This window comes from Mus musculus, chromosome 9, assembly GCF_000001635.26.
Source record: "Mus musculus strain C57BL/6J chromosome 9, GRCm38.p6 C57BL/6J".
Lineage (NCBI taxonomy): Eukaryota > Metazoa > Chordata > Mammalia > Rodentia > Muridae > Mus > Mus musculus.
Window position 1 is genome coordinate 62,739,604 of NC_000075.6, and position 21,484 is coordinate 62,761,087.

Consider the following 21,484-nt stretch of genomic DNA (forward strand, 5'->3'; position numbering starts at 1 on the left):
TCCCCTCCCCGACATCCCATGTAATCAGCTGATATTAAAGGTCTTACCACGCGAGGTCTAGACGCCTACACTGACAACATGAAAAATCACTTATATTTTATGTTTAAATTGTACAGCCATTAGTGTGACTTTCACTACGGTCACTGAGATCACAGTCCCATCGCCTCACAGTCCCACCTCTTCAGAGTTGGTGAATGTGTTTGGCAGAACTCCACAGTGTAGGAGCCATTTAGACGGAGCAGGATTTCATGTGGTCAGATCATGACTTTTCCAGCCTCGGTGGGACTCCTCTGAAAACGTCAACACTCAGCTCCCATGTTCTGTTTGTGAATAACACTTCCTCCACTCAATGATGGCTCTCAACTCTTCCTCACAAGGAACAGGCCATTTTGCTCTTTAGCCATCATTAGAGTGAGAAGTGAGTCTTCCACACACAGGCCTTTCTTATGGCAATGATGGAAGCCAATGAACATAGAGCAATTACTTTCCTATTCTGAAGCTAAGTGGCTAGGGTGGGGATAAAGGTCACTGATTTGGGTTCATTTTGCAGCCATCCAACCTCAAGTCCATGATGTGACATGACTCATAGGACAATTTGATCACCTCGTGGCTCAGGAGCACTACTGGGGTTGCAATCTCTACCTCCAGTGATGTTTTTCTAATGTTGGAACCTGCCATCTTTTGGTCCCAAATTATAGCTAATTCTTTGATTGACGGATGGATGGACTGATTTGCAGAACTTGGATGGAACCATGACTTTATTATTCTAGATAAGTGTTCTGCAACTAAGCTATATTTCCAGTCCTAATTGCTTTTTCTTGAGACGAGGTCTTGCTACATAGCCCAGGCTATCCTCAAGCCCCCAAGTACCTGCAACTGTAGGTTTATGCTACCAGGTGCTCACCAGCATCTGAAGGTGAGCAGCTTTCTCTCCTCGCTCCGTTATCTCCAATCCATTCTGTTGTTGCTCACTTGGTTTTGTTTTGTGTCTTTGTTTTGTTTTTATTTTTTCTACTTCAAGGTCAAGATCTAAGCCACAGATCCAAAGGGTTACAAAGATGGCAGTCTGTGGACCCTGACCTTGGTGGGTCCCAACCAGCAGAGGGCTCTGACAAGTGTTAACTCAAATTTGAAAGGCATGACCTCCACCGGGGAGGCCTGTCAACAGGGAGGCAGGGTTGCCACCGCTGAAGTGACCTTGAGCAGAGCTGAGGGTGCAGACCAACCAGTGGGCTGCAAGGGGGTACCATGGGTTGAGCAGGCAGCTCTGAGGCTCGGCACATGCCCAGCACCCTCCAGAAATCAGCAAAGGGCACAGTGTATGCTGAGGAGAATGAATAGCTAGCTCACAGAGGTGACAGGGAACCACCAAGAACCTGGATTACCTCTGTGAAAACCTATACCTTGGGATGAAACGATAGCTCAGCAGTTAAGAGTACTGGTTACTCTTACAGAAGTCCTAGGCTTAGTTCCTAGAGCCCACGTGGTTGCCCACAACCATCTGTAACTCCAGTTCCAGGGGATCTGATACCCTCTTCTGATAACCTCAGACATGAGGCATGTACATGGTGCACATACCTACATGCAGACAATAAAAAAATAAATAAATAAATGTTTTTTTAAAAAAGGAGAAAAGGAAGGAAGGAAGGAAGGAAGCAAGCAAGCAAGCAAGCAAGCAAACAAAAGTGAGTTCCAGGTCTTCTCTAAGAAAAATGTAGCCAATGCTGGTTAGGGCAGGAAATGGGCTAAATTTCCACAGTGTCTGTTCTCTAGAATGGTACCACCAGCTGCAAGTGTAAAATTCTTTTTGAAGAATTCATAATCTAATTTACAAAGGAGAAGATCCAAGTCCCTTTACACGACACAAAATCACAGTTTAAAATCCCACTATGACAGACCCATGGGGAAGCGCACGCCAGTCACCATATGGGAACACGTCTCTGGATTTATCTTGGCTCCATACACAGTGAAATGTTGCCCTGTGCCACGCTGTTTCTGATTACTTTTATTTATTTAGTGTGTATGCGTGCACATGTATGAACACATGTGCCACAGCGTGCATGTGGAGACCAGAGGACAACTTGCGAGGGTCACTTCTCTTTCTCTCCTTCTACCTTGTCAGTCCCAGGGCTTAGACACAAGTTGTCTGGGTTGGTGGCATGTGCCCTGATGAGCCACCTCACTGGCCCCTGGTGCCATACATTTTTGCATGGAGTTTTCTTTCTAGGTCTAACCCTTCAGAGAAGTCATGGGAAGATGGAGAATCTCCTTTGAGATAACCCATTTCTTCCTCCATGAGGTTAAACTTCAGCCCAAACTCTGTTCTAGCTATGCTGTGTGTCCTCCTGCGGCCCTTCCATGGCTCATACTACAAGTATTAGGTTTTTGTGAGCCTTCATATCCAGACTATGTCAGAGCTGCTGAGAGAGCATCAGGTGGCTTTTGCTCGCCACAGCTTCCTGTTAGCAGCTTGAAGAAGCTCTGAACTCACTCAGTCCAGGCTGTGTGACTCTCAAACCATATGCACCAGCCAGTAGCTGACCAGCACACAAAAAGATGGCTCTGTCTCCCCAGCCTTCTGGTCCTAGGACTGGATACTGTAAAACTTAAGTCAGTGGACCATCTTTCCTGCCTCACTGAGCACCGGAACCATAGGAACTGCTGGTGTCTAGTGTGACTTTAAATCTTTAAGACTACCTGCAAGGCCAGACTCTCCGGGAAGACATGCCTGAACCTCTCAGTCTAAAACGCTGCAGAGGCACCAAGAGTTAGTTTCTCATTCTTTGACGCTGATTGCCAGCTTAAGAGCCTCTGGGCCAGGCTTCTGTGCTGACAAGAGATTTTTAAAAAGCAAATCAGAGCAATATTTTCTCTGAGTTTGATAATCAGTGTTTCCACAAATAGAGTGAAAGGTGATGCTGGTGGGGGAAGTCAGAAGTTTGGGCAACAGCACCCTACATGCACTGTGGGCCAGAGGTTAGGATGTTAAATCTCCGGAACCCCACATGCTCAGTCCTTACGGAAGGGGGGGTGTGACTCTTGAACATCCAGTGCCCTGTGAGGAATCTCGGTGCCAGGCTAGGGAGATGCTCCGCAGGCAGAGCTTGCTGTACAAGCATGAGGGCTAGAAGTCAGATCTCCAGAACCCATAGAAACGCCAGGCAGGCATGGTGGCTTGCCTGCAATCCCAGTGGGAGGTAAGATGTGGGGTCCCTAGAACAAGCTGGCTAAACATGTCAAAGACCCTGCCTCTGTATATAAATTGGAGAGTGAGCAAGAAAGACACCTAATGTCGATCTCTGGTGTACACACACACACACACACACACACACACTAACACATACACTCATACACACACATGCTCACACACACACATACTCACACACGTGTGTATACCATATCACATATGGAAAAGTAGAAAGAAAAAAGAAGGAAGGGGAAAAAAGGAAGGGAGGGAGGGAGGAAAGAAAGGAGGAAGGAAGGAAGGAAGGAAGGAAGGAAGGAAGGAAGGAAGGAAGGAAGGAAGGAAAGGAGGGAGGGAGGGAGGGAGGGAGGGAGGGAGGGAGGGAAGGGAGGGAAGAAAGGAGGAAGGAAGGGAGAGAGGGAGGGAGGAGAGAGAGAGAGAGATGTCGATGCCCAGGCCATACCCTCCAAGTGTCTGATCTCATGGGTCTAGACAGAACACAAGCATCAAAAAATGTTTAAGCCTCCTACCAAGAGATTCTAACGTACAGCTTGGTTTTTAGCTACTGACTTATCCCACTCAGGGTTGCCCACCCATGGTCCCCCCTCCTTCCTACCACTCAAACTGCAGAGCTGCGCTTCAAAGAGGGCTTATACTTTTTTAACACAGCAGATGTGGAGCCAGGAGAGATGGCTCAGTTGGTGAAGTGTTTGCCACACAACCATGGGGACCTGAGTTGAGATCTTCACACCCACAGGACACTGGCTGCATGCTTGTAGTTCCAGTGCTTGGGAAGTGGAGGCAGGCAGATTCTAGCAGCTACTGACAAGCTTGTCTTGGTGAACCTGTGAGCTCCGTGTTCACAAAGATAAGATGGGAGTATGATAGAAAGAGATGCCCCAACAGCCTCTGGCTTCTACATGCAAATGTTCACTCTCACACTCAAACAGTGTACACACGCACATGTACTTGCACATGCACATCCAAGACCCAGCTGAGCAACTGGTGGAAGCCCCTTAGCTGTTGGAGTGCCCACGGGGTCTCAGTTGTGGCTTTGGTGGCTGCCCCCTAGAGGAAGGACACCAGGCTGCCCCAGCCCCGAGTTTCTCTTCTGACCCACCCCTGTGTCCCGTTCCAGCTCGGAGGCTTTCCAGAAGGGTGGAAGAAAAGGGGCCAAGAAAGTGATGATTGTCATCACGGACGGGGAATCCCACGACAGCCCAGACCTGGAGAAGGTGATCCGGCAGAGCGAGAAGGACAACGTGACCAGATACGCTGTGGCCGTAAGTCCTGCCCCTGCCTGGTTACACTGGCTATGCTCAGAGGTTCTGGCCTCACCCACACAAACACACATACACTGAGATTCTAGGAAGCCTGGCTCCCTAGCAAAGGCTCAAACGGCATCTTCCTCCGAACAACAGGTTGAGCGGGGTGTGGGGTGGATTTCTCTTCTTTATCCGGGGAGTTAAAAAAAAAAAAAAAGCAAGTACTGCAATCTACCAGATTCCAGAACCCCAGCTAACTTCAGGGGTCTTATTAGTACCTCCAAAGATATCTTTTTCAAAATGCCAGTGTCTCCTTGAGAAAGGCTCATGGCTGCAGTCCACCTCAGAGTCCTTGGTGTGGGGGTCTGTGAGTGTGGAGAAATCAATACTACATTCCGTTTTGTCGTCCCGACCTCTGTTCCCTGGCAGGTTTTGGGCTACTACAACCGCAGGGGGATCAATCCAGAGACTTTTCTAAATGAAATCAAATACATCGCCAGCGACCCTGACGACAAGCACTTCTTCAACGTCACAGATGAGGCGGCCCTGAAGGACATTGTTGATGCCCTTGGGGACAGGATCTTCAGCTTGGAAGGTGACCTGCTTATAAGTTTATACCTCAGTCCAAGGACTATAATTTCACCGAGCACAATGGTTTAGCAGAAACCATTGCTTTACCCAAACTGCCCACTAGTGGGCACCACTCTACTGGATCTGACTGGGCTGGGTTTTCTGAGACTGCTGAGGACTTTGTGTGTGTGTGTGTGTGTGTGTGTGTGTGTGTTTGGTGAGGGGATTGAATTAGCAAATATGTACTAGGAGTGCTTATGACAGACTTACACTGAAAACTTATGCACCGTTTCCCTAAGTTAAGATTCCACCATGTACTCCTATATTTTCTGTGTCTGCCTCTGTTTGAACCCAGCCTGACTCCATTTCCTGACACAGACTGTACATGTCACAAGGTCTCACTCTACCACTCCATATCTATGTGTAGATCAAAACCATACTTGAGCCTGGGGCTGTGGCTCAGTTGGAAGAGTACTTACCTAACACTCATGAAGCCCTGATTTCAAGCACCAGCATTGCATAAAACCAAACCAAGCAAGGCGTGCTCGCCTGTGAGGGCAGGAATAAGGCCAACCTTGGCTACATGGTGAGCCTGGGTTATATGGAACTCTGTCTCAAAAAACAAGAGCAGGATTTAATCCCCCAGTAGAGCAGCATCTGGGGCAGCCCTGCAAAGAATCCTGTTTGCAGAGACCTCATTCTTGCTGTGTATTTCTGTGATGGACCGTTCTCACATGGGGTTCTGTGATGGACGGTTCACATAGGGCTCTCAGCATCTGTGAGAGTTATGGAGAGAAATAAGAGGCAATGAGCATCCCAGAGCTTGAGAGGTCTGCAATGTGTGAAAATGGCACTCAACAGACATGTGCAAAGAGAACACAGTGGCCTCCCAAGCCAGAAATGGCACTCAACAAACATGTGCAGAGACCACAGTGGCCTCCTAAGCTTGGGCTTGGGCCTTGACACAACCCTGGAACTCAGATAGTCAAACCAGTGGGCCCTCCTGTGAATGGTCACTTCCAGTGATGAGAATGTGTTTTGATGGCTTGCTTGTTCAAGGGCCCCTCTGTGGAGTGGGCTTTCCCCACATGTGGCCTTTCGTGTGTGAGTCCACAGTGGTGATAAGCCTTAGGTACCAGCAACCAAATCCTGTGACCGATGGGAATGAGCCTCACCTCAGGGTTCCTCTCAGAAAAGAACCCCAGTTCCCAGGGTATCCCAGGAAACGGGACCCATGGGCTAACCAGTGATACAGAGCTGACATCTTCTCACTCCTATTTTAGGCACCAACAAGAATGAGACCTCTTTTGGGCTGGAGATGTCGCAGACTGGCTTTTCTTCACATGTGGTAGAGGTACAGGACCCTCTCCTCCTCCTCCTCCTCCTCCTCCTCCTCCTCATCCCCCTCCTCATCCCCCTCTTCCCCCTCTTCCCCCTCTTCCCCCTCTTCCCCCTCTTCCCCCTCTTCCCCCTCTTCCCCCTCTTCCCCCTCTTCCCCCTCTTCCCCCTCTTCCCCCTCTTCCCCCTCCTCCTCCTTCTCCTCCCTTTCCCTCTCCCTCTCCTGCTCCCCCCACCCCCACCTCCTCTCTTTTCTTACTCTTCCTGGTCTAGCTGTCCTCCTACCCTCTATGGCTCTCTTGTCTCTTTTGTGGTGTCTCTTTGCCTCCTAGAATCTTCTGAGGACTGGGATGGGGAAGTTAAGGTCTTCGACTTCTTTCTATTGCCTCCTGCCTGCTTCAGAAGCCAGCTCATGTACATGTTAAACACACCCAGCAGCCCACCGGCAAGAAACAGAGTATGGCGTGGAGGTCCCTCCCAGGGCCCAAAGTCTCATTCAGACCAGAGAATTCTAAGCAAAAATCAGGTCAAGTGACAAAATCAACAGCAAGTGCTTGGTAGCATCAGTGTCTGAGGTGGCCAGTGCAGTCTGGGATAGCAGCAATGTCTGAGGTGACCTGTGCAGGCTGGGGCAGAGCTTATATCCATGTTGGGAAGGTATCTACAGGTTCTAGCTCCAGCAGGTGGCTTGCAAAATCTATCTCTGTTCAGACTCTGCACTGGACCACAACAGTCCCTCACAGTAAAGGAGTGGATAACAGTATGCGGTGTCAGGGGCCATGGTCACCCGAGGCTTGACTTGACAGGGAGGCTGGACCGTCACAGACAGACAAAGTCAGTGTTCCTGGAAAGTTTAATAAATGAACAAGTAAACCCTGGGAGTCCCACATAGGGAAGCATGCCAGCTCAGAGCGTCAGTGTCAGCGCATGCTCTTCCAGCTATGCTCCAGCCAGCAAACTAACACAGAACCGTCCAAATAAAGGAATGGCTCAGTGCTATTTTAAAGCCCAGGGTTTTCCAGAGCCAGGCCACTGATATCATGGTTGACAACAACCATTCTGTCCCAGGAACCCAGTGCCTCTGCTCTCAGAGTCAGGCAGGTTGCTATAGGGACTGTAGCACCAGGTGGTCAGGGTCAGCCAGGTTGCTGTGGACATTGAGGCCATGTACCCAGCCTTTCAGCCTGAGTCTGAGTCCTGGACCACGGTGGGACTGATTCTGGGAAAGCTCAGAGTCGTAGTTGGACTTATTGCTGCAGTAAAACACCTGACAAAAGGAGCTTAGGGAGGGAGGGAGGGAGAGGGGAGGAGGGAGGGGGAAGAGAGGCGGGGAGGGGAGGACAGAAGGACTTATCTTTGCTCACACTTCAAAAATGCAGCCCATCGTGATGGCAGGGAAGGCACAGTGGCAAGAGCTGGGGACAGCTAGGCACACGGCTTCCGGAGTTAGGAAGCCGAGGATGGATACCATGCTCTGCTGGCCCCCAGCCCATGGAATGATTTAGGGTGTGCCTTCTCAGCTCCGCTAACTCAGTCTAGACGCCCCCTCACAGATATGCCCAGAGGTTTGTCTTCGAGGGGATTCTAGATCTGTCAAGTTGTCAGTCAACATCAGCCATCACACCACACCCTGACACTTCCTCCAGAAGTGAGGACAAATGACCTCCAAAAGCCACCATCTGAAAATATGCCGAAGGAGCCCGAAGCTCCCTGAGCCTGTTCAGTTCTGTCCAAAAGAAAGGTGTCCCAGCCCATGGATTGTTCTGAGAGCAGAAGAAAAGCCCCAATCCTCATCTCCTTCCCTTTGGAAACTAGCGTCTGAGTTGTCAAAGATGAAAAGGATAAACAGGATGCAAGCCACGGCATCACTGGGTGTTCATAGAGTCTCACAGTCCCAGGTCAAGAACAGAAGATTAAGGCCACAGGAAAAAACCCACAGAGCCAGAAACTCTAGTTTGCAGAAAGTGGAAAGAACATTCAAAAAAAAATGGCTATCAGAAAGACTAACTACAGACTCATGGCCAACCTGTACCACAGTTTGGAGTCAATGGTTTCACTGATGTTTGGAAATGAATGCAGAGATCATCCACCAGGAGTTCCAGTAGCTCTAATGAGAAGCAGACTCCCTGACAACTAGAGAACCAAGCTGCGTGACCATGCTAGGAAACTTCTAGACGGGATCCCCACCTCCAGATGGAGAACAGACTCAAGTTTAGGGCCTCAAGGCCTTGGAGGAAGATGGAGGGATTTATAAACCATTTGTGGGGTCCTGGAGAACTCCCCCTACTCAGGGTTCCATGAAAGCGACAGCACTTTGACCCTCTGTAGTAACACCCTACCACCACCCTGAACCAATGTGGCCAAGAATGTCTCCAGATACTGCCACGTATCACTTGTGGGGCAGAACCACCCCAGTCAGAAGCCAGGGCTCTAGACATTCTCTGGAATAGTTCCTACAGTTAAGGCCACACAGGTGGAAACACTGGGCTGTGTCATGGAAGGAAGCTCAGTGGCCCATAATTCTAGGGTGGCTGGGAAGTCACAAATCAGGAAATGCAGACAGGCCCATGAAGAAACATGGGACCACAGATGTCACTCTCCCCAGATGCCACATGCCTGCCTTCCCCCACCAGTGCTGGGCTACTTCCGGTGCATCTTCTGGATTTGTTTGTTTTTCTCCAGATTCAGGATACTTGGGGGTGGGGTGCTGGGAGGTCATCTGGGAAAAGACTGTGGCACAGGGACACAGGACATTTGTTTGGATGGCCTTCGTATACATCTGTCCCCAACAAGGCCACTTTGGGGAAAGGTCTCCCACTGAGGACACAAGGTTATCTGTAGCCAGGGCAAAACGGCATAGGTTGTGGGAAGCCACATGTGCCGTTGCAGGGTGGCGCTGGCTACCGCTGGCCACCACACATACATAGGCAGTAAAGTTTTTTTGCCAAGATGAGGTTTTGAGAACTAACCAAAATTAACCAATCAGATGAGAGAGAAGTTAACCAATCAGATGAGAGAGAAGCTAACCAATCAGATGTAAGCATGCAAATGAGGTGGTAAGCATAACCCAAGCACAACCAATCCAGGTGTGAGACACGCCTCTCCTAGGCCTATATAAGCAGCACCAGTTCTGGGCTTGGGGTCACTTCGCCTCTGCAATCAAGCTCAATAAACATGTGTGGAAGGATCCTGTTGCAGTGTCGTCGGGCAAGAATAGGTAATACAGAGTTTGCAGCCAGGGGTGGTGGCACACACCTTTCATCTCAGCACTCAGGAGGCAGAGGCAGGCAGATTTCTGAGTTCCAGGCCATCCTGGTCTACAAAGTGAGTTCCAGGATAGCCAAGGCTACACAGAGAAACCCTGTCTCGAAAAACAAACAAACAAAGACAGAGCTGGCCTTGCTCCTTGCTCCTGACGCCCAATATAATCCTCAGACTCCACTCAGGGAGCAGGGTCATGCACTGGGTGGAGCTGGCCTTTCCCAGCACACCAGAGGTCCCTGGAAAGCCACAGGCACCACTTCAGAAGCCTCACCAGGATACAAGGACTCAGCAAGCTTACAGGAGGAAAGGAGTGCCCTCCTCCCAGAGGGGCTCCGGTGGGAATCCAGAAGGAGGAGCTTCAAAGAACCAGCCGGCGCTTTCCTCTCTGCCCCACCCACCCGCTGACCAAAGACCCAGCCTGCCTCGGACCTGCTGAGTAACCTTGGGGAAGCCGCTGCCTCTCTCTGAACCTCATGTGCAGATAAGGAACAGTCTGGCCCCTCACAGGGCCCTGTGGGCTCCCATGGGACTGGATGAGAAAGTGTGCCATCAAGAAGGAAAATACTCCAAAATCGAGGAATGTCGGCAGTGAAAAACAGGACTTGGAGTTCTGGACCTCAGTCTTGGCCCCGCCCACTGGGCTTCCCAGCTGAGTCGGCCAGGGAGCTAATTAGAAAGCCTGGCTTTGAACATGACAGAGCATCAGGCTCTCCCCAGGACGGTTTATTTATAGTTGCCAAACATCCCACAGGGAAAGTTCTCCCTCCAGAGAACTTGCCTTTTCAACTGTTGGCTAAGATCAACTTGCCTTTTTAAAATGCAGGGAAACTGTGAACCTAGCCAGCCAACTGGGCTCATGGTCACTGAGGGTGGTGACCTTACCTTCCTGTACTGCAAAAATGCAAAGCTGCTGCTGGCAGAGTGCTTGCTAAACACAGCTCAGGCCCTGGGTTCTATCCCTAGTGCGCGCACACACACACACACACACATAACAGACAGACAGACAGACAGACAGACAGACAGAACTTTGATTTTAGACCCCTCTGCTTTCAGTGCTAGGATTATTGTCGCACACCAACATGCCCAGTTTATGTGGTACTGAGGATGGAACCCAGGGCTTTGTATGTGCTAGGCCACCACTCTACCAATTACCCCGTGTCGCACGTACCCTGAAGCCAGCGAACAACCCGAGTGTTTTCGGGTTTTTTTGTTTTTGAGGCAGAGTCTGCCGCTAACCTGGAGCTCACCAAATAGGCTAGGCTGGCAGGTCAGCAAGCGGGGACCACCTGCCTCTCCCTCCCCAGCCGAGTCTTGGGCACACGCCACCATGCTGGTTTTCAAGAGTTCTCAGGGCTAAGTACAGGTCCTTGTGGCTGCAAAGCAATTGCTTCACTACCTGAGCTAACTTCCCAGACCCTTAAACAGAAAGAAAGCTGGTTAGTAAAAGAAAATTAAAGCCCAAAGCCAAGCTACAGAAGAAGCCGCCTTTGCCCTGCATCTCCCAGGAGGGGAGGGAAGACCACTGCTCTCACCACCTCGTCTTGCACTGCCACCCAGGTCCCATCCCCCCATTCAGTGCTTGCTGTTTGCCTTCCTGTACCCACTGGTCATGCGGGTCACTCACATTGGAGGTGGGAGGGTACAGGGACCCATTTCTTAAGAACTGATCAAATACAGACACTTCCTGCCTTCATACCCAGGCATGGCAGCATGCATTTATCCTGCAGCCAATGGGTGGGCAGGAGGCATCCTCCAAAACAGTGAAGGAACAAACTCCATGCCCCTGGCTCATCTACATAACCCATCCCAGCCCGCTCTGCATACACTCTACCAAACAGCTCCCAGTTCCTAGAAAGCAAAACTCTGCCTTCTCTCAGCCTCAAGGTCTCTGCTCAGAGGCTATAAAGGTCACCTAAGGCTTGAAGGAATGGGGTTGGGAGTAGGTAACAGGAGATATGGGCCATTTAAAATCCCAAGGAAATGTGGAGGGTTTGCCCTGGGTTTGGAGTTTATTTCTAGAATGTTCCTTTTTCTCTTTCTAAATTCACACCCTTGAGATCAGCTTGACCCATTTTGTGCTTAGGATGAGACGAGGCACAACACTCTCTGAGGCTTGGTTATAAGCTACAATCGCCAGCTAGAAGCTGGGTTTCTATGTCGCCACCCCTGGCAAAGGTACCCCAGGTGGCTAGTGGGACCTCAGAGGTTGCAAGACCCTGGGCCCCCTTCAGCAAGCAGTCCCTAGAAGTTGTCTGAAGCAATGTTCTCCCCTGGGGCCAGGATGGGATCCTGCTGGGAGCTGTGGGAGCCTATGACTGGAACGGGGCGGTGCTGAAGGAGACAAGTGCTGGCAAGGTGATTCCTCACCGAGAGTCCTACCTTAAGGAGTTTCCAGAGGAGCTGAAGAACCATGCAGCATACCTAGGTGAGGCCCTGGGCTGAGGGGCCCATCTGTGCCTGTTGGCAATTCCAGACCTAGCTACAAGACTGGCTTCCTCCTAGGTGTATCCCGTACCCCATGCCAGCTTCTAAACACATAGAATAAATGACAGGTAGTTCCCCATAGCATAAGTAGTCTTCGGTGGAAGCTTCCAGACTCTCTTCAGTTGTCAGAGCCTTAAAGCTTCAGGCCCAGCCCCATCATACTAGGCCTGCTTCCCCTAGGACAGAGTGCAAGTCTGGTCAACACCCAGAGACTCTCCCTTTTATTAAATAATTCTGGGTCTGGTTTGGTTTTTTGCTGTTGTTGAGGGGCTTTTGTTGCTGTTGTTGTTGTTGTTGTTGTTTTGTTCCATTTTGTTTGGGTTTTGTCTTGTTATTGGTCAAGTACAGGGCTTTGCATAAGTCAACCACACACCCTCCACTGAGCTGCCTCTCCGGGCTCTTTTGATTAATCCATGTGCATGGGGGAAACAGAACTCATTGCTCCTCCTCTGGCTTGGTTGAGCTCCTTGCCAAACTTAGGCATGGTCTACTGAACACCCAGCACCAGAGACCAGCCTGTCTCCTCCTTCTGCAGGGTACACGGTGACGTCGGTTGTGTCCTCCAGGCAGGGGCGGGTGTATGTGGCTGGAGCCCCCAGATTCAACCATACTGGCAAGGTCATTCTATTCAGCATGCACAACAACCGGAGCCTCACCATCCACCAGGCTCTTCGGGGCGAGCAGGTAATGGAGGGCAGGCTGCAGGGAGCAGACTGTGGGCAAGGGTTAGGGTCTGACCCAGGCAGACTGGGTAGGGGTCTTTTCCCTCTCAGCAAGAAGGTCCCAAACCCACAAGTATTCCCCAGTGGGGTGGACACATGTCTAATTCTCTCTGTGGTTGAGGATGCCTGCAAACGCAATTACTACCCTAACAGCCATAGGGCCTGCATTGGCCCCTCCCCTCAAAGCCAGCCCAACTCCTGAGCTACATCAGGGAGGGCCTGGGACAATGTCTTTCCTCCAGCTTATAGACTGCTTGCCTCTAGAGTGCTGGGTAATCTCTGCTGCTACCCTGCCCTGTCAGTGTCTGCCTCACGTGCACTGAAACGGAGGCTACAGGCAGCATTCGTGTAGAGCTACTTGGCCTGGGGTTCTCCTGGCCCTGGGGCATCCTGAAAGGACAGTCATCTCCTTGAACTGCCTGGTGTCATCTTTTCACCCCACAGCAAGACCCACAGGGACACTCTCTTCCTTCTTTTCCCTGGATGCAAAGCTCACTGCTAATGGCACTGCCCCATTTGGGATGTGGCTGATAATCAGGCTGTGTAGCAGGCTGTGTCAGATGGTCACGATGCCAGTTAGAAGCATGGTGACAGGAAGCAAATGAATCATTGCAGCAGCCAAGGAAGCAACACAGCTTCTCCAAGCCCTTACAGCAGGTTCCTGACCAAGTCAGGTTAAGAACCCAGGCTCTTGACTCCCTAGCAACCCCTAGACCAGGCCTTAGCATCTCCTCACTGACAGCATCCTCTGGTACCCTGGACCCAAGCTAAGCCCCACCCAGGCCCTGTCCTGCCTTCCCTCATTACTTAGAGCCTGAGAAGAGCCTATCCTACAGCTTCTCCTGCTCATGGCCTGTCACCAGGATACACTCCTCTCATGGCAACCTGAGCCCTAACTACAGCGGGTCACAATTCTGACACTCCTCTGCGAGGCCAGTGGGGCACTGCTGGGATCCTCATGTTCAGACTGGGAAACTCTGCCCTACTCCCCCCTGCCCCGCTCCAACCTGCTCCACTTCATTCCACCATCACCCCTGCTGCACTCGACTGCCCCTGTCCCACCCCATTAATCCCACACCCCCATATTTCATATTCCACCCCATTCCCCAACCTCCATCTCACTCCACCTCACCCCACCCGGCTCCCTTCTGCTCCCATCTGCTCCAGCCTGCTCCAACCCACTCAAGGTCAGCTCCTTCAGGAGCAAAGGCTAGACCTGGGAGCTGCAGGGAATTTGCTGGTAACTAGTGATTGGTTATCATTAGTTAACCAATCCAGCTCCACCCCCAACATCAGAACAAGAAACCTAGTGCCGGAGGCAGCAAAACTAAGTAGACCCAGATTACTGTGACCCACGTAGCTGAAGCCTCAGACTTGTTTCCTGTTGCCTTACAACTACTCTGTGGAGACGTCTCTCTCTCTCTTCCCCACACCAGCTGGGCTCATTATTTCCTTTTTCTCCTATCTGTATTTTTTATCTTCCTCCTTAAAGGTTTTGTGCTTTATATTGTTTTTGAGAAAGGGTGTGATGTGGCCCAGGATGGCCCTAAACTCACTATATAGCTGAGGATTGCCTTGACCTCGTGACCTCTTGCCTCTCCCTCCCATGTTAGGATCACAGGCGTGCACCACCACACATGGTTTATGTGGTGCTGAGGCTCAGACTCGGAGCTTCGGCTTCCTAGGCAAGCACTCTGCCATCTAAGTCACATCCCTAGCTCCTGTTAAAGATTTTAGACCTCAGAATAGACATCTGAGCTGAGCCTGGTGGCTCACTCCTTTATTCCTGGCACTCGGGAGGCAGAGGCAGAGGCAGAGGCAGGTGGACCTCTGCGAGTTTTAGGCCAGTCTGGTCTACATAGCAAGCACCAGGACAGCCAGGACTACATAGTCATCATATGGCTAGAGATAGTGGCACAAGGAGACTTCCATTGTCAGAAAGGCCTGGCCAAACAATAACCAGGCTTCTGACCCACCAGACAACCAGAATTCTTTGGGTTTCACGTAACTCATGGAAAACAAAATAACCAGGCTAGGGCTGGAGAGATGGCTCAGTGGTTAAGAGCCAGACTAAGGTATAGGCGCAGTCATTCTTTGGGCGTGTGACCACAGTACACACACACACGCACACGCACACGCGCACACACACATACACACACACACTCACATGGGCAATGTTAAGTGTATTTAGCCCGCTGCTCTTTGACGATACAGTGTTGAGTGGAGTTGAATGAGGAAGACTAGGACTGGGGGAGTTGGAGGGGAGAGTTGGAGAGTGGATAGTGTTGTGTTTCCTTGCAGACATGTCTGACATCAGAGAATACATTTCTTAAATGGGGCCTTCACAAGGAAAACTATGTCCTGGAGAAAAGGCTCTGGATACATTGTTTTGCCATAATGTTATACATTGTTATACTTTCATCTTCAGGAAAGATGAAGAATGGCCTCATTGTAACAATAAATAACGTATTCATATATATATAAGAACTGACAATGTAAAGACTCAGTAGAACAGAGCAGAGGAAAATACAGTTAACCCACCTGCTGGCTGGGGCTGAGGGTTGAGACTAAAAGTAACTTTTTTTTTTAATCTTCATACTTCTTTGTAGTTTCCTTTCTTGCCATTATAATATTTCTGGGTTTTGTCACTAGAACGTATTGCTGCTCAGAAGAATAAATAAACACAATTAAAGTTAAGTATTGGGGACCCCGCTCCATCCTTCTCCCATGGTGTGCCGCAGATAGGCTCCTACTTTGGGAGTGAGATTACCTCAGTGGACGTCAATGATGACAGAGTGACAGATGTGCTGCTGGTGGGTGCACCCATGTACTTCAGCGAGGGCCGAGAGCGAGGCAAGGTGTATGTCTACAACCTGAGACAGGTACTGTGGCCGGGAGGGTCCAGCCAGCTCTTCGGGGCATCAGAGCCCTGCTCTGACTTGGTTAACCTCAAGGGAACCCAGGTTCCTGGGAGGGCGGGTACCACCTGCAGGAGCCAGCTGGGACGGGCAGAAGCCTCTCTGCCCAGAGCTCTAGTATCTGGGCTCCTGTCATCAGGATGGGTTCTGGAAGATGGAATGGAGAGAGTCCACTTGGTACAGGCTGTTCCTCAGCCTCTCCCTGGCCTTGGTTTTTACAGAACCGGTTTGTTTATAATGGCACTCTGAAGGATTCCCACAGCTACCAGAACGCCCGGTTCGGGTCCTGCATCGCCTCTGTTCAAGACCTCAACCAAGATTCCTACAATGATGTGGTGGTGGGGGCCCCTCTGGAGGACAGCCACAGAGGGGCCATCTACATCTTCCATGGCTTCCAAACCAATATCCTGAAGAAGCCCATGCAGGTGGGGCTCTGTGGTGGGGAGACCGGGTAGAGCAGAAAGCAGGAGAGTCTGAGCAGCGCCCATGAACTCCTGTGCTTCTGTTTCCTGTCATGGCCTCCTACAGGAAGGATCCTGCCTGTCCTATCTCCCATGGAAATATTGCTATGGGTGCATTGTATGTCTAGCACTTCCCTATCCTGTCCTCATACACACCTTTATCTTTTCCACATCAGTCCAGATGAAAATCCCAGGCACCAAACATCACTACCCCGACAGGAACCGCTGGGCCTGGACCGCTCCTACCTGGGTTCCATTTTTACTACAAAGAGATCTTTCGAGTCTCAGCTTCTCATCCAACACAAATTTGCCAACACTTTTTAAAATTTCTTTTCTCTTTAAAGAAAAAGAAATTCTATAGACAGATGTTTCCCCTGCATTGCATGTGTTTGTAGTGCCCAAGGAGGTCAGGAGAACATTGACTTCCTCAGAACTGGAGTGATAAACCATTGTGAGCCAGGAATCATACCTAGGTCCTCTGCAAGGGCCCAGTACTTTTTGGGTTTGGTTTTGTTTTAGATTTATTTATTTTATGTATGAGTGATGTCTAAATGAATGCATGTGCCTGGTGCCCATGGGGGTGTTAGATTCCATGCAACTGGAGTTAGAAATGGCTATGGACTGTCATCTGAAAGATGGCTATGAAGTGCCATGTAGGTGCTGGAAATCAAATCTAGGTTCTCTGTCAGAAGAGCAAGTGTTCTAACCACTAAGCCATCCCTCCAACTCCACTTTCTCTCTTTTTCTGTTCTCTGTTTTCTTTTTTCTGTGTGTGTGTGTGTGTGTGTGTGTGTGTGTATGTGTGTGTGTGTGTGTGTGTGTGTGTGTGTGTGTGTATGTGTGCGCGCAGGAATGGAGTTTTTTGTTGTTTGTTTGTTTGTTTGAAGAAAGGTTGACTTACATGGCCCTTGCTGTCCTCAAACAGAGATCCACCTACCACCTCTGTACACACACACACACACACACACACACACACATCTCTCACACATACATGTCTGTTTTGTTTTGGGAACCCCGACTAATATTACCCAGGGCCAACTGTGTGACCATGGGAACTACATGTTGGAGCCTGGTGGTTCAACAGTGGATATGCAACTAAAAGACAATGAGTCCCTCTTTCCAAGAATCTATCAGTAGATAATAGTGCAGTGATAAAGGGTAGGCCCCTGAGACACCCCCCACACACACACATTCCCTGGCTGGTTGTTGTTAGAGCCCAGTGTAGGTACCTACAGTTGTGAGCTAATGATCTAAATGGTTGTATCTAGTCTCGAGAATTTGCCTACACATTTTATTAGTAAGGTAATCAAATAAATACACCCAGGTCAGAGATGACAGGGGATTTGTTATCTGCCAGGTAGTATACATTGACATGGAACAAGTACTTTATTTTATTTTTTACGGTGCTGAGGATCAGTGTTAGGGTCTTGCACCTTCCAGGTAAACACCACGCCACTCAGTTTCACCTTCAAGCCCTTGGTTGTTTTTTGTTTGTTTTGTTTGTTTTGTTTTGTTTTGTTTTGTTTTTGTTTTTGTTTTGTTTTTTGAGGCAAGGCCATGCCAGTCTTGAATTCATGATCAGAAATTTCTACCTCTAAAGTACTGGGATTGTAAGTGTGAGCCATCAAGCCTTGTTGGGTTATATTTTGAGACACATTTTCATCCAAAACAGTGACTTTAAAGGTAAGGATTTCCCAGGTGCCTCATCAGAGTCTCAGAGCTCAGGATTATGTCTGTCCCCGCTGGAGCTAACCTGGCTCACAGTACACACACCCTTTCTCTCTTGTCCCTGCAGAGAATAACAGCCTCGGAGCTGGCTCCTGGCCTGCAGCATTTTGGCTGCAGCATCCACGGACAACTGGACCTCAATGAGGATGGGCTTGTGGACCTAGCAGTGGGCGCCCTGGGCAACGCTGTGGTTTTGTGGTTGGTTCCCTACTTTTTCTAACTGGAGGGCTCTCCTGAGGGTTAACTGAATAGAGGGTTCCAAAGGTCTGCTGCAGGGTCTCTGCCTCTTGATTCTGACTACTGTCACCCAAATGAACCCTGAGCCCCTCCCAGCCCGTGTGGTCCTGGAGTCCTACTCTCTATCCTCGGTGGAGTTCTAAGACTGGAGATCACTTTCTGTTTCCAACCCTCAGAATTTTTCCTGAGCCCTGCTCCCTGCAGCTTCTGTCCCACTCCTGCCTCCCAGGCTACTTAGAGAACTTATTGAGCCCCTCCTAGAAGCATTCTCCTCCCCTCCTGTGCGGGAGAATGGATGTGGATTAGGGGGTTTCTTTCTCCCAACCCCTGGGTCTCATTTCCTTCTCATGTGTGGTTCCATATCAGTGTTTGAGAAAAGCCTATGCATCTTCTTGTGTGCTGCTACTTTTAGATGTAGTCCTGGTTAGCCTGGAACTCACTATGTAGACACGGCTGGTCTCGATCGAGCTCACAGAGATCTACCTGCCTCTGCTGAGATTAAAGACTGGCTGATTGGAGCTTTTTAAATATATGTTGCTGAGATTAAAGTCATCATTTAGGTTTTCTGCATTAACTTAAAAAGTGAAGAAGAAAGAAAAAGCAGCCAACTTTCCGTCACTCAGTGCTACTTTCAGGTCCTCCTGGCTGCACTTCCAGTCTTTCCCACTCAATTGTGCTCTGTGTATCTCCCACTCAACTTCACTCCAGAGCTCATTAGCCTTGCAGAGCCTGTGCCAACTGACTGCATCTGACTCTGAGCTGTAAAAGATGTCTGCAGGTGGTAGTGGTGCACGCAGATTAAAACTTGAGACACAGCTTTAGAGCATGTTCGTGTCTCGCTCAGTCTAGTGTGACCTGGGGTGCAGCCTGGGCATGGAGGCCTTTTCTGTTCCTTTGTAAACTCACTCTGAAGCCAAGGATGGCTGGAACTTCTGGTCCTCCTGCCTTTGTCTCCCCACCTCACCTTGTTTATTTGGTGCTGGATATCAAGAGCTTCCTGCACACCAGGCAAGCACTCTACCAACCGAGACTCTGTACCCAGCGTGGGGTTTGTTTCGCTCTCTTGCTTTTCTCTTTGCTTCGCTCAACTGTTCCTTCCAGATCTGGACCAGAAGGTTGCTCTTCAGTGATAGGTTCTGAGAGAGAGAGAACAAGATAAGGCAGGGGATCAGAAAATAAGGAGACAGGGAAGTTTGGGGTTGGGAGGTCTTGCACAAATGATATCTTTGTCAAGTGTCTTAGTTAGGGTTTTACTGCTGTGAACAGACAGCACGACCAAGGCAACTCTTATAAGGACAACATTTAATTGGGGCTGGTTTACAGGTTCAGAGGCTCAGTCCATTATCATCAAGGTGGGAGCACAGCAGTGTCCAGGCAGGCGTGGTGCTGGAAGAGTGGAGGAGCAGAGAGTTCCACTGTTTGTTCCAAAGGCAGTTAGGAGAAGACTGACTTCCAGGCAGCTAGGACACGAGAGTATTAAAGCCCACACCCACAGTGACACATCTACTCCAAAGAGGCCACATTTCCTACGAGTGCCGTTCCCTAGCCCAAGTACATACAAACCATCACACCAAGCAAGCTTATTTGGAAATATAGTGTTTTATATACTATTTTCAGGGAGAGATATGGAACAAAGTCATAAGGAACCATCATAAATGGGATGCATTCAGCGGGAAGCTGACCAAGCAAAGCTGCACAAAGGGAACGCTGGGTATCTCCAGAGCATCGCAGCACACAGCAGCCTAGGGACTGTTGACTCCAGTCTCTTCACGGGGAACAGCCAAGTTCCCAGGAACTGAAACCTTAACTCCTTCAAAGCTCTGGCCTCAGCCCCAGGCTGGCCTTGCCAAGTCTGCTCCTGAGCACAGGCACAGAGCTAGCCTTCTATCCTCTCAGGGGGGCTCTGAGAAAGCCTGGGTCAGTCCAGCTCCCAATACTTTCTTTCTTCTTTCTAATTCTTACTTTATGAATGTTTTGTCTGCACATCTGTCTGTGTACCACGTGCATCCTGATGCCCATGACGGCCAGAAGAGGGTGCCAGATCCTCCTAGAACTGTAGTTACAGGTGGTTGTGAGCTGCCACATATGTTGGCTCTGGAAAACAAATCCAGGTCTCTCTGAAAATGCACCCCTGAGCTATCTCCCCAGCCCCTCCCTCTAGTGGATTCAAGTATAAATCGGGCCTGCCAGGAAGGATGAAGGGAAGGCAGGAGTCCTCACCAGGAGATCAGGCTGTGCAGATCCCTGACCCTTTTCTCTCTCTCTCTCTCTCTCTCTCTCTCTCTCTCTCTCTCTCTCTCTCTCTCTCCCTCCCTCCCTCCCTCCCTCCCTCCCTCCCTCCCTCCCTCCCTCTCTTGTAGCTTCCTGAACTCTCTCTGTCCCGGCCATCACACTGCACCCTCTAGGCAGGTTTTATAGACTCCACTCCTGTCTGGATCTGTACCTCAGCCCCAGGGTTCCAGCCCCAGTCAGAACTCCAGCCCTGCCCTAGTTCACCTGCCTTTCTGTTCCAGGGCCCGCCCTGTAGTTCAAATCAACGCCAGCCTCCACTTTGAGCCTTCCAAGATCAACATCTTCCACAAGGACTGCAAGCGCAATGGCAGGGATGCCACCTGCCTGGCCGCCTTCCTCTGCTTCATACCCATCTTCCTGGCACCCCACTTCCAAACAGCAACCGTCGGTAAACAAGCCTCCCTAGGCGGTCAGCCAAGCTCCAGTCTCTCTGTGGGCCTCGAGATTGTTCTAGTTCTCAGTCTGGGGCTTTTCCAAAATGGGGTCTGAGTACCAGGTCACATCCTGAGACACCTTTGATGCCTGCTGGAGTCTCCTCTGATGCTCTCCTTTCAAGGGATTCCTGGCAGGGTCAAGAGTGGTAGTGGGCAGGGCTGATGGGAAAGGGCAGGGACAAAAGAACATCCCTTGGTTTTGAATGGGATGCAAAAGGCAGGCAGTAGAGTACAGAGAGGAGGCCAGGAGTCAGCCAGACTCAGGGAACCAACCTCGAGCCAGCCATGGGGTGAGCTGGGAACACAGTGTGTCACAGCTGCCATCAGGGAAGGGTCCTCTCCTTTTACCTCAGACTGGATTCAGGCACCCACTTCCTGGACCAGGCATCCCTGGAAGTGATGGATGCATTGGTGACCACAGGTCATGTCCCCTTCAGTGATGAGGCACAAGACCAAAGAGAAGTGGTGGGCAGAGGGCATAAGAGGACATGTCCCAGTCTAGTGGCTGTGTACTTTTCCTGCATGTTCCATCTGTAACAGGACACGAATTCAAAGACACAGCCACCAGAGGGCTGCATGGGGAACAG

The 21,484-nt window shown here is 50.2% G+C and overlaps 1 protein-coding gene across 1 annotated transcript in view; it reads left to right on the forward strand.

The window, feature by feature from the left end:
- Itga11 (integrin alpha 11) overlaps positions 1–21,484 on the forward strand; it is a 106,125-nt gene that overhangs the window by 61,749 nt on the left and 22,892 nt on the right. Inside the window, exons 8-16 of the mRNA NM_176922.5 lie at positions 4,323–4,467; positions 4,879–5,044; positions 6,303–6,373; positions 11,902–12,046; positions 12,641–12,789; positions 15,569–15,709; positions 15,967–16,170; positions 18,002–18,132; positions 20,685–20,851. Of these exons, the coding sequence (NP_795896.4) occupies positions 4,323–4,467; positions 4,879–5,044; positions 6,303–6,373; positions 11,902–12,046; positions 12,641–12,789; positions 15,569–15,709; positions 15,967–16,170; positions 18,002–18,132; positions 20,685–20,851 (1,319 nt within the window). The remainder of the gene's footprint in view (positions 1–4,322; positions 4,468–4,878; positions 5,045–6,302; positions 6,374–11,901; positions 12,047–12,640; positions 12,790–15,568; positions 15,710–15,966; positions 16,171–18,001; positions 18,133–20,684; positions 20,852–21,484) is intronic.